The 15475-nt window shown below is 41.8% G+C and overlaps 1 protein-coding gene across 1 annotated transcript in view; it reads right to left on the reverse strand.

The window, feature by feature from the left end:
• Window positions 1-15444, reverse strand: part of fig4a (FIG4 phosphoinositide 5-phosphatase a) — a 53408-nt gene extending 37964 nt beyond the window's left edge. Inside the window, exons 1-10 of the mRNA XM_036550181.1 lie at window positions 15372-15444; window positions 14004-14133; window positions 10886-10984; window positions 9776-9899; window positions 7624-7780; window positions 7233-7283; window positions 6170-6333; window positions 5649-5777; window positions 2133-2233; window positions 1102-1264 (exon numbers count right to left, since the gene is read on the reverse strand). Of these exons, the coding sequence (XP_036406074.1) occupies window positions 1102-1264; window positions 2133-2233; window positions 5649-5777; window positions 6170-6333; window positions 7233-7283; window positions 7624-7780; window positions 9776-9899; window positions 10886-10984; window positions 14004-14066 (1051 nt within the window). The 5' untranslated portion in view covers window positions 14067-14133; window positions 15372-15444. The remainder of the gene's footprint in view (window positions 1-1101; window positions 1265-2132; window positions 2234-5648; window positions 5778-6169; window positions 6334-7232; window positions 7284-7623; window positions 7781-9775; window positions 9900-10885; window positions 10985-14003; window positions 14134-15371) is intronic.
• Between the last annotated feature and the right edge of the window lie 31 nt (window positions 15445-15475).

Here is a 15475-nt window from a genome sequence, read left to right on the forward strand (position 1 = left end):
TTTTCAGCTAGTTCCTGATTTTCCTCCTGATACGAATACTGAAAATACTTGATCACTGTAAGTGAAAGGGGACCGAATTACGCCAACAGAACCAAAAAGCACACAATGTCACACTAAGAAGCATTGTTTAACAAACAGTAGGAGGGGCTGCCAGGATCTGTAATGGGGCCAGAGACCCTAAAATCATCAAGACTAAATTCAACACATGGACGGACTCACTCTAGATTACAGATAGATGACAAGCTATATAATATGCGCTGAAAGCCATGTCCTAAACATTAAACAGCACTTCATATTGTATACAGTACTTTATATTACTGTATTTTATTGTTCCCCACTGTAATAAAGCTAATATAGTAATTACAAAATCTTAACATTCTGAAGCAGCTCCCCCATGAGCACAGCTGCATGCTGTGTTGAGGCCGGAAAAGCAGAAAGCATGGTGGAGTTTGAAGGGCAGAGGGGTGGGATGTTGACGAGCGGACACCAGGGTGGCACCAGGACACCCAGGTCAGTTATGCTCTGAATCGTAAATTAAACTCAGGACTCGACTGGAGGCCAGCAGAAAACGGATAATGGAACACAAACACGGGCCTCCGGCACACGCCGGGTTTCTCCTTTTCAATCCCGGCCGCCCCGACACATTGCGCGCGGGTCTCCGGTTCCCCTCTCGCCTTCATCATCTGAAGAAGCGGATAAGCTCGGAATGACTCCCTTTCATCTCCTCACACAGCTCTCGCCTGAAGAAACCCTTTCTTTACACTCCGCTCCAATCCCCGACGTCTGCATACAGGTACATTTTAATCAGGAGCGAATTACGGGCTTCTTTGTAAAGATTTTCAGGTCATTCAATTTTTATTTTTTTTCCTTCACAGGCCTCTGAAGAACTGCACGGGCAGGGTGGGGGATGCCGTACACACTCTGAACAACTGAGAGCGCATAGTGGTGTGTGTGCTGGTCAATTGAGGTTTCAGGCCTGAATCGCTTGCAGAATCCATTACCGTGGCACCCTCAAGCAGCGTGCTTACCCTTAAGCAATACCTCACCCCTGGGCCATATCCTAAGTGGGCGACCAATGATTGAGCGGAACAGGTTACTTACAGCGGATGGGCGGTTTGGGCATCATGGTGGAGATGTCCTGAGACCAGTACAAGGGGACAGAGCCCCTGACCTGCACATAGGAAGAGTAACTCCCCGCGGTGAAGGACATGACTGAGGCATCATGGATGATCTGCTCCGTTTCCACCTCATTGGCCACGTCGCCCTGTTGGAGACCCCATCGGGATTTCATAAGCAACGTGCTTTATTGCCTAACCTTCAAAATCACTGGTATCTAATCATAGAATGCAATTATACAATTTTCTTTATGAATGACAGTGCTTTGCTGCGGTTAAAATGCCTTTCTGCTGAATATGGTCTCTACAATAGCCTGTTCATCTGAGTCATCTACATCTCATTACAAAAGTTAGACACAAAGGAAAAGAATCACTATGAATGAATCACAATGAAAAATACACTGCTAAATGTTGAAATAAATAGTACAATAATTTTAACCTTATTTTTGACTTTAACAATTAAATGAATACTGAAATAAATGCAATAATCAAATTCTATGTTTTAAATTAAGTATGAAATTGACTAAATCATAAAAATAGATATGAGTATTTTTCCTGATTTATTTACTTATTTACATACTTTCTCTACTCACAGGTCCATTAAAACGCAAGACAGAAGACAGGAGAGGTCTATTTAAAACTACATCTAATGCATTCTGTTGCCACGCCTCTGCAGCCGACATGTCCTCCTGAATGGGCTATGGAATTACATCAAACTTAACTGTCAGCAAGAGCTCATCTATTTATTCTCAAAAACAGTGAGCAACATGACAAAAACATTTCTAATCTCACTGTGAGGCTGAACTTATTTAGCCTTATCTTGCCCGGAATGGCATCGGTGGCCGTTTTTTTTTTTTTTCCGCGGAGCTTCTGGAAAATGAGGGGACGGAGGAGGCGAGTGTCCTAGCCCGGCTCGCAGGGTGCCACGCACTCCCTGACCTTCCGCGGATTGTGACATTATGAAATGAGCGGCCTCATGGGCCGTTGCCAGAGCAACCGAAATGAAGACTCCGATACCTCGCAGTTGGCTCCTCTCTTCAGGAAGCGGGTCCCTGCAAATTTGCTGGATCTCCTGGCGATGAGGGTGACATGGACAGGCCTGCCGTAGATGAGCAGCTCTTAAAACGCCTGGGTTAAGGAAGGATCACTCAAACGTGATGCTTTCCCATGGAGAAAAAAAGCCCTGCAGAAGCACTGCCTACAGGCAATAATATGGTGGGACTTTTTCCACCACAGACTACACCACATGAGAGCAACCCCAGCTATGTCAATTGCACAAATGTATGCAGTACAGTACATTATATAAATGCACAATACATGACCAAAAATCAAAAACTCAGTTCGGGAGCTTTTATTAAAATCATCATCATAAGTGACAAATAACTAGAATAAGCAAAAGTCTATGTTGGCTTTATCAGGTTTTTTTTGGAGGAAAGAAACAAAGCTGACCTTGTATCATGTAGATATTGTATACTAGTTTCTAGTTTCTCCTGTATACTAGTTTCTACACTAGTACAGTAAGAATGACACTTTACCTTTAAACCGCTGTGGGAGACAACAGGCAAAGTTGTACTGATCTCTTTGTCACTGAATGTTTCTGGATGAAAAAGTGTCACTTACAGTTACTCACAGTTCATATATCCAATGTGTCTTTTCATGTAAGAGCCATATTTACTCATAGAACAGGGCCAGCACATTTGGATTTATAAACTGCTGAGCTAAATTCATGACAAGTTCAGATGGTGTGCTACAAAAAAAGGCTTCGCTCTCACTTCTCACTGTCAAAGGCCTGATGGAAAATTGCATGTCAGGATGCCTTAAAGATCACCATTACAGTAAAAGCCAGTGTGAAATCCTATAGATACACACTCCATTGATTTACCACTGAAAAAACAAACGTCATGAAAGTGTAGATTGAGTAAAACGAATTCCTAAATGTATTAAGGTACTTCTGAGGTGGGCTAGTGACCTTCAGAACCCTGTGGCATACACACAGCTCAGGTGGCTACGCCAAAGGACCCATGTCGACCACAATTCTCAAAAATCACAAGAACATCTCCTGCAAGCAAAGCTGACAGATTACAAGTGGACTGCCGCAGAGCTGACAGCGCGGCTGACACGCTGAGTTTCGAAACGGGGAATGGCGCCCTGTCCACCACCTTACGACAATGCAATGACTTTGGAGCCATAAGGTGCCATCCACCGGTCATTGACGCTGCTCTATAAGGTCATAAAGCACTTACCGTAACTCCAGGACACACAGAGTCACTGGCCGTTTCTGTCTGGCTACACGGCTATTTCTTTCCCCTTATCGGGCTTCCGTTGTTTGTCGTGCTAAGTGCCTGCGGATGGATCAAATAAACCCTTGCGCTCCGGCCACAGCTCAGGAAATTCCTTGCCTTCCACCTGTCAAGCATGGCACTGTCAACCTGGTGCTCCTGTCTTTTGCACTATATTGCCCTTATTCCACGACAGTCTACATTACAATTTAGCAGTAATGTCGCTCTTATCCAGTGTGACTTAGATACGTTACAATTTTTACATGTTATTCACTTACACAGCTGGATATGTAATGAGGCAACTGTGGGTTAAGTACCTTGCCCAAGGGTACAGCAGCAGTGTCCCAGCGGGGAATCAAACCGGCAACCTTTTACAAGCCCTGCACCTTACCAATATGCTACACCGCCGCCACAATATGCATTTTGCTGTGGTTCTACAGGAAATGGCGACAGCTTACAGTTGTTTTTGTGTTTCTGGTGCAATATTGTATCGAATGGCTACGTTTGATTTTCTGTTGGCAGCCCCTCACCACTTACGATTTCTCACTTTAAACAGGAACACATGATATTTCAAGAACTGCTGATATCTGTGTGCAGCTGGTGAGGTGCCCGCAAGAGCTATCTATTACTACTTGCAGAGACCAGCACACAGCACAAATGAATATGCTAAACCCAGGCTCAATTCTTCTAAATTTCACCCAGATTTGTAGTAAAGGTGCTTTAAAAAGTGAAATTGGTGCTAAAAGCATAATTTGTCAATGAGATCTAAGGCAGGGAAGACTCACTAAGCGCTTGCCAGACAACTTGCAAATGAGTGCATTATGTCACCATACAAACTGGGTCAATTGTATCGAGAAGGGCCGTTACCTATGTAATCAGTACAGTCCATTTCGCAAACAGCAGAAGCGCAGCTTTATTGCAAAGGGAATTAATGCACTCAACAAAAGTATAATTGGTATACTTATTTAGAACACCATGCTTTTGCATAGCTCTACTGAGGGCCCATGGGAGATGTGTTGGAGAAGGAGTGTTATGCCAGTGGACGACAGCCTGAGAACAAATGTTCACATATCTGTATATTAATACACTTCACTCTCTACACACAAGAAATCTCCACACAACACAGCTCAGCACTTTGTGAAGAACTGAAATATATTTTGCTTCTTATGGCACTGGTCCAATTATACTGTTAAAGAGCTACAAAGCCTGAAAGAGTCTGTTGGTTGTTAGGCAAACAAACAACATCCGAGAGTCCAGTTTCAGGGGGATGTTGGCGGTCTCTCTAAATCTTAAAAGCCCATCAAATACTCCACTGCTGTATATTGCACAGAAGTACACAGAACGTGCTCTCCGAGACATGTCATGTTCAGCTCATCTAGGACAGCGTGTCACAGTTCCCAAGGAAACACACTGACACACTTTGCACATATGTCCTCTCATCCTGCGCTGCCCGGCTTGGCTTTACTTCCCCTAATCAAAGTGAGTCGTGGACATGAGAACCGATCAGCAATTTTCTAAATGCGAATCCCACCTCCTTTGTGCCAAGGGGTTGTGCCCGTCTTGACCTGCTACAATCCCCCCATGTGAAGTGCATGCTGGGTGTGAGACAGACGCAAGGAGCCCACACAGCGGTGAATCTACCCCAGTATGAGGACAGCTGAGGAAGATAAAGTTGCAGTCACCATTACATCCAGCAGAAGAAGAGGAGCTTACAAGAAGCTTCCAGCCATTGTGGCATAGTGTAAGGAGCAGGGTTTGTAACCAAAAGGTTGCTGGTTTGATTCCCTGCTGGGGTACCGCGGCTGTATCCTTGGGCAAGTTACTTTACCCACAATTGCCTCAGTAAATATCCAGCTGTATAAATGGGTAACGTGAAAAACTGTAACTTATGTAAGTCGACCTGGATAAGAGCATCTTGTAAATGACAACAACATAATGTAATTTTCAAAATAAATCAAAATGAATCCTACTGACAAGAAGCCGAGACCAAGGCAGTGGCAAACGCATCTGCTCTTGAATCGTAGTATCCAGATTATGACCAATTAGGCAGGTCTACCAACTTCAGTGGGAATGGAACTAACTCATTAAATGCGTGGGAAGATCTCTTAGCGGGAAGGGTGACAGAGGGGGTAATTCTGCCTTTCCTGGACCTGGGTTTTACTTTTGGATGTTGAAACAGCTGCTCTGGGTAAACAGGAGCAGTACAGATTTACAGGAAAGGCACAGACCAAACAAGGGTGCAGATTAAGGATACTGGACTGGCCACAGAATCCATGGATGATGTACATCAGCCAGTCAGGGTGGACGATGTCTTTGATCTTTTCCAGAAGTTTCCCGTTCCACACATACTTGGCATATGGTTCATTCCTAATCCCAAGAACAACTGAGGGGATACAATACAACACAAAGCCATGAGTTAATATACATGCAGCATTCCTAAGAAACTCAGGCCTCCCACACACATGCATTTTCATCACATCAATTGCAGCCAACTCGTCTCTCTTTACTCTTCTCTACTCTTTAACACTGTTACACACAAACTGTCTTAAATTACTCCTGCTCAGAGGAAGAATCTAATGCAGCTTTTAGTATGCTTTAGTTCTTTGATCCACTTTAGTTCAGAGTGTATCCAGGTATCGAGGTTGGAATCGTAGGGTACTGTACCTGACCTGCTTCTGTTAAGTACCCAGCTATGTAAGTTACACAGCTCCTGTTGTATACACAGTGCGTGCCTGGTAAGGGAGTAAATAAAATAATATTGTCTCTCTAGTGTACCTTGAGTGGGAAGGCCCTCATCCTCAAAGATGTCGAAACTGTCCTGCCGGCTCTGTTCGTGGACCTCCTCCTCCTCCTCCTCCGACTCCCCCTTGCCCAGGTCAAAGGGCATGTTCAGGAGGGTCAGGTTATACTGCAGGGAGTGACTGAGGTCATAGCTGTAGCTACAACCACAGGTCGACAAAGCAGTGAGAGAACAGCACGCTCCTGCTTTCAAGCCAAAACCCTAACAGCCTCTCCTGGAAAACATTTTACAAAGAATCTACTCTTGTTTAAGAACAGAACTGAAGATCTGCAGCTGAGAGATCAGTTTTAAACAATCTGTAAACTGCAAGAGAATATTCAGTTTGTGTTCTATATTAAGTGCATATATAAAATTTGTTAGTGATGAGCCACCCGGCTGTGCAACTGAAAGATTTTAAATGCAAATGCAATAAAAGACAATTTTAAGAAAGGCAATTTTAAAAGTACATTATAAGGACTGCAAACGTCTATGGAAGGTAATGAATACTACCAACAGAAACCAAGGATGACATATTATTTATTTCATCTCAGGTTACCACAGACAAAACATGCTGTTATACACTATGCATTTGGTTGCTGCTCTACAACCACTCCTCTACATACAGGTCCTTGTTTTTGTGAGAGGAAACTAGTACTAGGTGTCATTTACCAGCAAACTCCAATGAGACAACATGAGCTGAGAAAAATATTCATGAGGTCCAAGTCCACATGAATCAGTAAACACCACTTATGGAACAACCCCAGGAATCAGACATGTTAAGGAAGGACGTACAAGTCTCTGACTCTGTGAAGCAGCACTGGATAAATGTCCCCTGGATTACTGTAACATGGAAGATACACGTGGCTGATAACACAGTCGTGACGAGCAGTATTACAAAGCCAGGAAGCGCCTTGAACAAGTTAAGTCTTAGGAGGTGAGCTCCAAGGTCCCATCACAATAACCAGAGACGAGGTATTCAGAACTGATGACAGCATGGAGCATTACAACAGGACCAAACCAAACCCACAACATCCTGTTTGACACAAGACACAAGCTTACCTGAAGTAAAAGTTACTGGACAGATCCACATTCTGGAAGATCCTCACGTATCTATGGAGTTCACAGTTCATTAGCATCCACTGATTGATTTTTTTTTTTTTTTTTTTTTGCTGCAGTAATTGTGTATTGCTTATCTGAAACATGCCCCCCATTTCACAACACACAGTGACTGCACAGCACAGCACTTTCATAACAAGATTGACTAACCAGAGGTCACTTGTTTTTCAGGTCAGGGTGTCATCACTTCACAGCACCCACACAGGAGTGGCATAAATGACTCTCAGGTCACTATAACCTGGTTCCAGTGTGACTTCCTGCTTGTGTCCTGTTTCTGTTTCAACACTGAAGGTTCATTCTTATATGCAGATGTCTAATCTCAGGGTTGTGTTACCTGGCTTCATCCGGATGGGTGACCCGCACAGAGTCATTGGGAATGTAGATCATATTTGTGTCCTCTATCTTATATATTGAGTGTCCCCCGATGTCAGCCATCTTTCTCCGTTTCGTGATCAGGATGATGTAATAGCCCTCCAGGAAACGGACAAAACCTGCAATCCGGAGACAAAAACACAGGTGCCAGTTCATTACTCTCCAGAGTCCAGTAAACACACCAAGCGTCCAAACATGTATCCTGGATGCTAAACAAGGTAGGCAGATGCCTCTTAGTCATGAAGACTTTCAAAATCAGTTGCTCAGTTTATGAAGATCTGGATCTGGAGGCATTCCAACTGAGTGAAAAAGCATTTTCTAAAAAGTGAATAAACTGCAGAAGATATAACAGAAAATAACAGAAGATCTTCCACTCAAATTTTTGGTGGGATACTATACACAACTATCAGTAGCTTTCCAGATAAAATGAAGAACTTTACTGCAAGCAGTCTTGAGGCATAAAAGCAAACATTAAACACTACTTTTAAGCTTGATCTAGCTCAGGAGAGGATTAGATAATCAAGGGATACACACAAATACTGAATCATGTGTATGTGACAAAGTCTCAGGAGAAAAAAATCATTAGCCAAAGCTAGCTCCTTCAATTAATCAAATCACAAAAAAAAATTCAGGTACAAATGTGAAATTTTGCCTCAGTGGTATTATGTACATTGTGGGTCAACCCACTGAAAATCTATTGGGGACAAGACACGGATGCGAAAAATGGGTCTGATGTCATGTGGAACAAACCTAATTGTTGGGTCAATGTCCTTTTACTTTATTTTTACATGTTTGTTCAGTCTCTTCTATGTTGTTTTGGCCACAGTCAATTTCTAGGACCGAAATAGATCCGTAAAAACCACATCTCTTAGACTAATTTCTGGCAGTGAGAAATATGCCAGGGACACACGTCAGCATCGCCGGCAGCTAATCGGCGAGGCTCTCTGGAGTTGGCACGCCCGGGACCGGTCCTTCCCCCTCACTCCTATTCAACTTCCACACTCTGTTTGGAGGGCTGTTTTTGTCCTGCGTCTTATTTCCATTGCAGATAATCCAAGCCGGGAACGACAATGGGGAAACTAACTGTACCGACATCACAGGGGGGCAGCGAGCTTGATAGCGGGTTAAATTACTCCAGGAGCTGTGACTTCTCCCAGTCACTGCATGTAGGTCATTGCTGACAAGGGGACACACAATCGGCCAGAACGCCGTGAACGCAATTACGCCCACCCTGTCGAAACTAGAAAACATGCTTCCCTGAACATTGGTATCAAAATCGTGGCCAGGAGATGTTTCTTTTGGAACACATGCAAACAAAACAAGAAAAACACACAAAAAAAAAAAACAAAACAAAGAGGTTGATCAGTCTTGCGCCTCTCATACATTAAATCTGGGCTTTAGAGATGAGGGTGACGAGTTTGTCTGGAACCGCACTTGTGCAGCGTGATTCATTTATTCGCTCACTATTCATAGTCACCTCAATCATACAGTCTGACATTTCAGCAAATTTGCTAAGCTTTCTGACTTGGATGACGTGAAGACTGAAAATGAATGTCTCCTCAATTTTCCAGTTGCCTCTTCAATTTTCCTTGACTCCGGTTACAAAAAAAAAAGAGCCAAATGACGAGTCAGCTTCATCTTAGATAACACTTAGAAGAATAGAGCAGAAAAAATAGATTTCATTTTAGCCTAAACAATGTCAGGACATAAGCTGCTCAAAAAATACTGGCATTGAATCTCTTAAGCTGTACTCTCTGACATGCTGTCTTAATGCACCTCTTGTTCAAATAGTTGAGACAAAAACCACACCCATCATCTTAACACCTGACTTTTAATAGCTGAGTGTTACTAAATCAAGCAATAATGCAGGTTTAGGCAGCCAGGCAGACTACTAGGCATGTCAACACTAATCTGAATGAACCAGTAACTGCAAATCAAAATGACGATTATCACTTATAGTCAACCAGAAGCTGAAGTCCTTGTAAATTCAACCTCAGTGCTCCACAAAACGTCCTTTCCTTTACAGGTGACTCTAGTACCAGGGGACATTTTTGAACAGCATCATCAGAGAGGGAAGAAGGATGGGAAATGTGAGAAACATGGGCGAATCTTACCGACGATGCCATAGGCAGACACTGCCCGTGACAAACCCGAAGACCCCTTCTGGCCAATTTTGGTCCGATTCCCCAGGTCCAGGCGTCCCAGGAGCTCTCGCACTTCTTGTTGATTGTAAACATGCTGGGAATTATGAGGAAAGCATTGTGTGAAATGCAAAATTAAATCTATGAATCACCATTAACCACTGCATGCTCAGTGTGTAACATCCAGCATTAACATAAACCTTGCATATAGATGTGGCACTTTTATCCCCCAGAGATTTGATCAGTGGGAGATTTTTTTTCCCCCAGAGGGTTCCTGAGGGCCCCTCTCTCTATGATCTATGCTATCATCCTCCCCTCCATCTTCCAGCTGATCAGTTGCCCTGTCTTCTGCTCCTTTCATTTTGTCACATATTGATATCCCTCTGGCTCAGAGCGGAGGCAGTAAAACTAGGACAGCTTTGTGAAATTCCTGGAAAGGGCCAGTAATTATAAAAACAACCACACACACATGCCCATGCATGTGAACACAAACACACCCACATGCACACACACACACACACATGAGCTCTTCAGTCAATTTTAAGTCAATTTATATTTGTCACTCCAGTCTACCTGGATTGAAGATCTTGTTGTATATACTGTTATATAGCATTGCCTTCAAACATGTTCAAACATGTTTTGCTGACAATTAAGTGTTTCTGTTAGTCAATAATTGAATAAAATGTAAGTTATATTACATATCACACAACCATAGTTACCTAAATACAATACAGGATGTCACTGTCTAAAATATATCCTTCTTAGGTAAAGAACAGCAAACAGAAGTTGCTTCAACCATCACATAACAGCCCTTGAGATACATTTTCTTGTACAAAGCAAAGCTATGTGGAGGACAATCCTGATGTTCCATTATAACAATCATAATATCCTCATGCATATGAAGTGGGAAAACAGATGGTCTATTAGATTGACTAGTAATGAGATTCAGAGTTGCTCTGCCATCACGAAGAGCATGGCTGGCCATTTATATTCACACGAAGCTGGAATATTGTGTAATATTCCCTGAAGCATGTTACATAAGTGTTGGACACACCAAATGCATTGCAACAACCGCATACTTACTTTGTCATCAATAATCACCAAGTCCTTAGGTTCTGTGCGATCGATTTTCAAAACGCGGTGTTTTGTTTGCGCGTGATTACTCCCAACCAGAAAATACCGCTGAAATAAAACAAACCGTGTGAGTTGACATAATGCTAAAGGCTCAATTTAACAGCATTAATACATTTGTCTTCAACATTTGTTTTTCCTAACCAACTACACCATATCTAATACAGTTAACATGCAAATAGCTTAACCAAGCTGACTTCAAAAGGTATGACACATAAGCAAAACAAAGAAAGAGGATGAAGTTTAGGCCTGTGTGGTGAACAAGACCATTTTCAAAAGTAGTTAACACCTTTATGTCTTTGACCCTGCTATTAAGTGGGTACCAAATTATGTACCCAAATAGTTATTTGAGTTTTTGCTTGGAGGTGTTATAAGGAACACTTTACAGAGGTAAAGCGGCAGTATATCCATTGTAGACTATGGTAAGTGCAGTAAACCCACAGTTATCCTATATGGTTTTACACAGCATGGCATTTTGGAGAATTTACATTGCCAAGAGCTGCACACAGCAAGGACAAGGGAATAGTGACTTTCTGGAACAAAAAGACATTTGAAAACAGAAAAGATGTAGCTCTGTTTCATTTTAAATGTCAAGATCAAACATCAATGCAGGAAAAATGTGGCCTTAAGTTTTCACTTGGTGAATCTTTCTGATCTGGTACCAACGATAACGTAGTACATTATGAAAAAAATAGCCAGTTGGATTAATACATGCATTGTGTATTAACCTAGATTGAGTGATCTTAATTTCAGGATCATACGAAAGCCAAAACAATGTCAATCAATCTTCAAAATATTTATATGTATCTATACAAATAGGAAGTGTAATGTCTCCTACCCTGCAAGAACACTGCAAAAACAAATGTCACACTCAAAACACTTTCTATCAGAAAGTGGATATGTCACCGGGCATAACGTGAGGTAACAGTTCACAAACACAAGTACCAAATACACAAATGGTCTCTAGTCCCTCATAATAAAGCACTGTTTTCCAATGTCAGATGCATAAACTCATCATCCACACCTTCTCTGTAATCCTATTAACAGACTATGCAAAACCCATTTAGCACCTTACTAACAGAAAAAAAGTGTGACACTGAAGCACAAAGAGAAAAAGTAGGTTAATTACCAAGAAGAAAAACTGTTACAGCAACAGCAAGAAAGATAACAATCAATGACACACTAACCATAGCATTGTAAATGAATTCCCAGGACTACTCTTAAAGGGTACAATTATCAATCATCACTGGCAGAATGGAGCAAAGGGAAATAATCGCTTTCCTAATTGAGGCCATGGAGTATTTCTGCATGAAAAAGGTTCCGCATTGCAGTGGTTTTTCTTTAATCATCTTCCAACTTCAGTAGATTGTGTGGTCTTATCAAAGACCATCACCTATGGACTGCAAAGATAATGTTTGACCGTACGGGAGCTATCATTGTCTGTTCCAATGCATGTGTTCAGTTACTTTCTTCTTTGTTGCTCTAGCAACATAAAAGCATGCACATCACATATAGTTTAATTCTCAAAGCACATTATGTTTTCCCTGCTTGTATAAACACCAACTGACCCACCTAGCTGTGAATTTGCAACACCCTGTCAAAAATGTGTCCTAAATCCTGCAGTTTCATCATCATTTCAAACTGCCTTAATAAAGTATTGCTGTGTAAGATTTTTTTAATGTTAAGCATGGGTCAGACCAGAGGGCCACAGCGTAATCCAGCGAGAAAGCCCCTACGTGCTGGAACAGGATCAGATTTCCCTTTCGAGTCCACACCTTAACAATAAGATACTAAACAGCAAGGCTGATCTGGGGCCAAAGTTTATGGGCTTACACTGCCTTTGCTGTGTGAAGAGGAACGTGAAAGAGGAACGCCGAGCCTGCTGTAGTGAAAATCATGTGTGGCAGATAAATACACTGCATATCAGCTAGCTTCTGTCAATAGGGTAACTATAAGCTTGTAACCAAGCAAAAAAAACATCAGCTTTACACATAGATATTGACCACTTTAAAAGAGTTTGAACTGAACAGAAGAAATGGTAATCAACTGTAACTCAGTTCAAGTCAATCCATTTAAATCTGTAGTAAATGCATTTTTAAGAGAGAGAAGACATGTCTTCCTCACATTCTGGCGGCTATCCTTTTTCCTGAAACAAAAGCCACAAAAGTAAAAATTAAATAATAATATCTAAAAATAAGTGAAAGCATGTGTTGTGATTTTTGTGTGGATTACAGTAGACTAGACATGTGACACAACCTCACTAAAGTAGGAACTAAAATGTGCATATGTATGTCACAAATTGCTGGAGCTTTTTTATATATTGAGTAAATTGTCTTTGATGGTTACTTGCAATGCGTGTTATCACTGTATTGTTAACAGTGCATAGCTGGTCATTGTGTGGCTAATGATGACTCACATGATTCTGCCCCCCACCCCCAAAGAGTCATACTCAATACTGTTTAGAGGCTGAATGAATGTATTTATTTAGCAGTTTATGGTCTGTCATAAAGTGTTCATTTCATACTTTGCTGAAGTGGATCTTAGTGAGAGTTGACACATTTCAAAGGCACATATTGCCTGGAGCGTTCTGAAAATATCAAATCATTAGTGGTCTAGTGAAGTTCATAAGCAGAAGTGTCCGAAAACCGAAATCAGCAGCTGCACATCATGACTAGAGATTTCTGCTGCAGACATACACAGAGATTATTGCTGATTAAACTGTTACATGCTATATGTGATACTCGACAAAGTGATTGGTAGTCATGAATATCTTTGAAGCTTGAGACTCCATCTTTTTAGATACTGCCATCTAGTGCTTTAATAATGAACCCCAGTATGCATACAGCTACTACCTATTCACCGACAAGCTATGCACAGTCATGTTCTGTGCAGGCATGGCATGCTTTGCCTATGAGGAAACACTGAAATCCAAAAATGCATGTTGCAGTAAAACTGCACAAGTAAATACAGTGGACTGTACACCCAACCCTCAAGGGTCATATGAATGACAATTCTTTTATACGGAACTGCCTTCAGACGCAGTTATTTTTTCGGTAAAGCTGTTACTTACCGCTCTTGTCTCATACAGGACCAGTTTCTGCACGCCGCTGACGATGGCAGCTGTCGACGGCATGGTGGTGAATCGGTGATGTCAGCACACACCATCCAGTCCGTGGAACAGAGACCTTCAAAAGCCCATTCTGGTGAAGAAGCAAGCAGAGCTCCTACTGTTAAATGCCTCTAGCTACTGTGCAGAATCACTTTGTGGTGCATTCCATTTTCATTGATTAGCCAGCTAGTCACTCAGATAACACTGGGGCATACGCAGAGGTGGACATCCTTCAGAAAAGTAAAAAGTCCTACTATGTATTTGTTCTAGCCATTCACTAAACAAGGTGATTTCACTAATTAGCTCCTCTACCCGGCTGAAGAGTTGTGCTAGTTAAATTCAGCTGGTGTAGTGCATGGGTGGAACAAATACGTGGCAGGACTTTTACTTTCTGAAGCCGGGGTGTCCACCTCTGGTCATACGCTACCTGAAGTAAATGACACTGTGGGTGGCTAGTCATAGGCAAGAGCAAAGCTATCATAACAAACTCAAAATCTGGAGAACAAACACAGTACTAGCTGTGATGGATGTTACAGTGATGCAGCTTTGACATTCCATGTGAAATCATATGATTCAAGAGTACAACTGAGTACAACTGACCCAAACTTAAATTGCCAGTTTACAAATTTTCCTTGCTTTTTCCTGACCTCTTAATCGTCATACCTTTGTCATATGTCAATCATTACACTAGATAATACTAATAATAATACTAAAGTCAATGCATTTTCTCTATATGACACCCATGTCCACATCATGTCCCGACCACATGAGCACACTGATCATTACTATTTTGGACATTAGACCGCGAACTTCAACAGCCACTGATATGGGGCACGTGAGCACCCCTGAAATGTAGCCAAGATGGTGGTTCTGTGGCGATTTTGTGTTTTTCATAAAAATGGTTATGCAACAAAAAAACGAACTGCTTCAAATGATCACCTCTCAGAAGTTACAGATACACGTGAAATTTTGCCTTACCGGTAGAAATATAGCTAGTTATCCGGATGCCAGCTATCAGGAAAATCTAAAACAAAATTCTCCAATACGGCCACGACAGTAATGTTACCTTATTACTTCCCAGTAAGGAAAATAAGATAGACTAACAACCTATCTGGATAACTTAGCTAATTTTCCACTATTATTTTGCACCTGGCCAGCACACTGAGTATTGATCGAAGAAATGGCGAGCACTTTACCATGACACAACGCGAATTTAAAATAAACTGAGGAGGCATAACTTCAGCTAAGAAATGTGCACTGGAAAACCTATTTTAAGAGAACAGCATAATAGTTCTAACTCAAATAAAACTATCAACAAACCGAACTTACCATCAAGGGTAGTGTATTTTGGCACAGCCCACGAAATTGTACAAAAGCAGCCTGTGCGTTTGTTTCGATCAGGTGACTGTCATGGAGTGCAGCTGAGACGGGTC

Source organism: Megalops cyprinoides, chromosome 17, assembly GCF_013368585.1.
Source record: "Megalops cyprinoides isolate fMegCyp1 chromosome 17, fMegCyp1.pri, whole genome shotgun sequence".
In the NCBI taxonomy this organism is placed as follows: Eukaryota; Metazoa; Chordata; class Actinopteri; order Elopiformes; family Megalopidae; genus Megalops; species Megalops cyprinoides.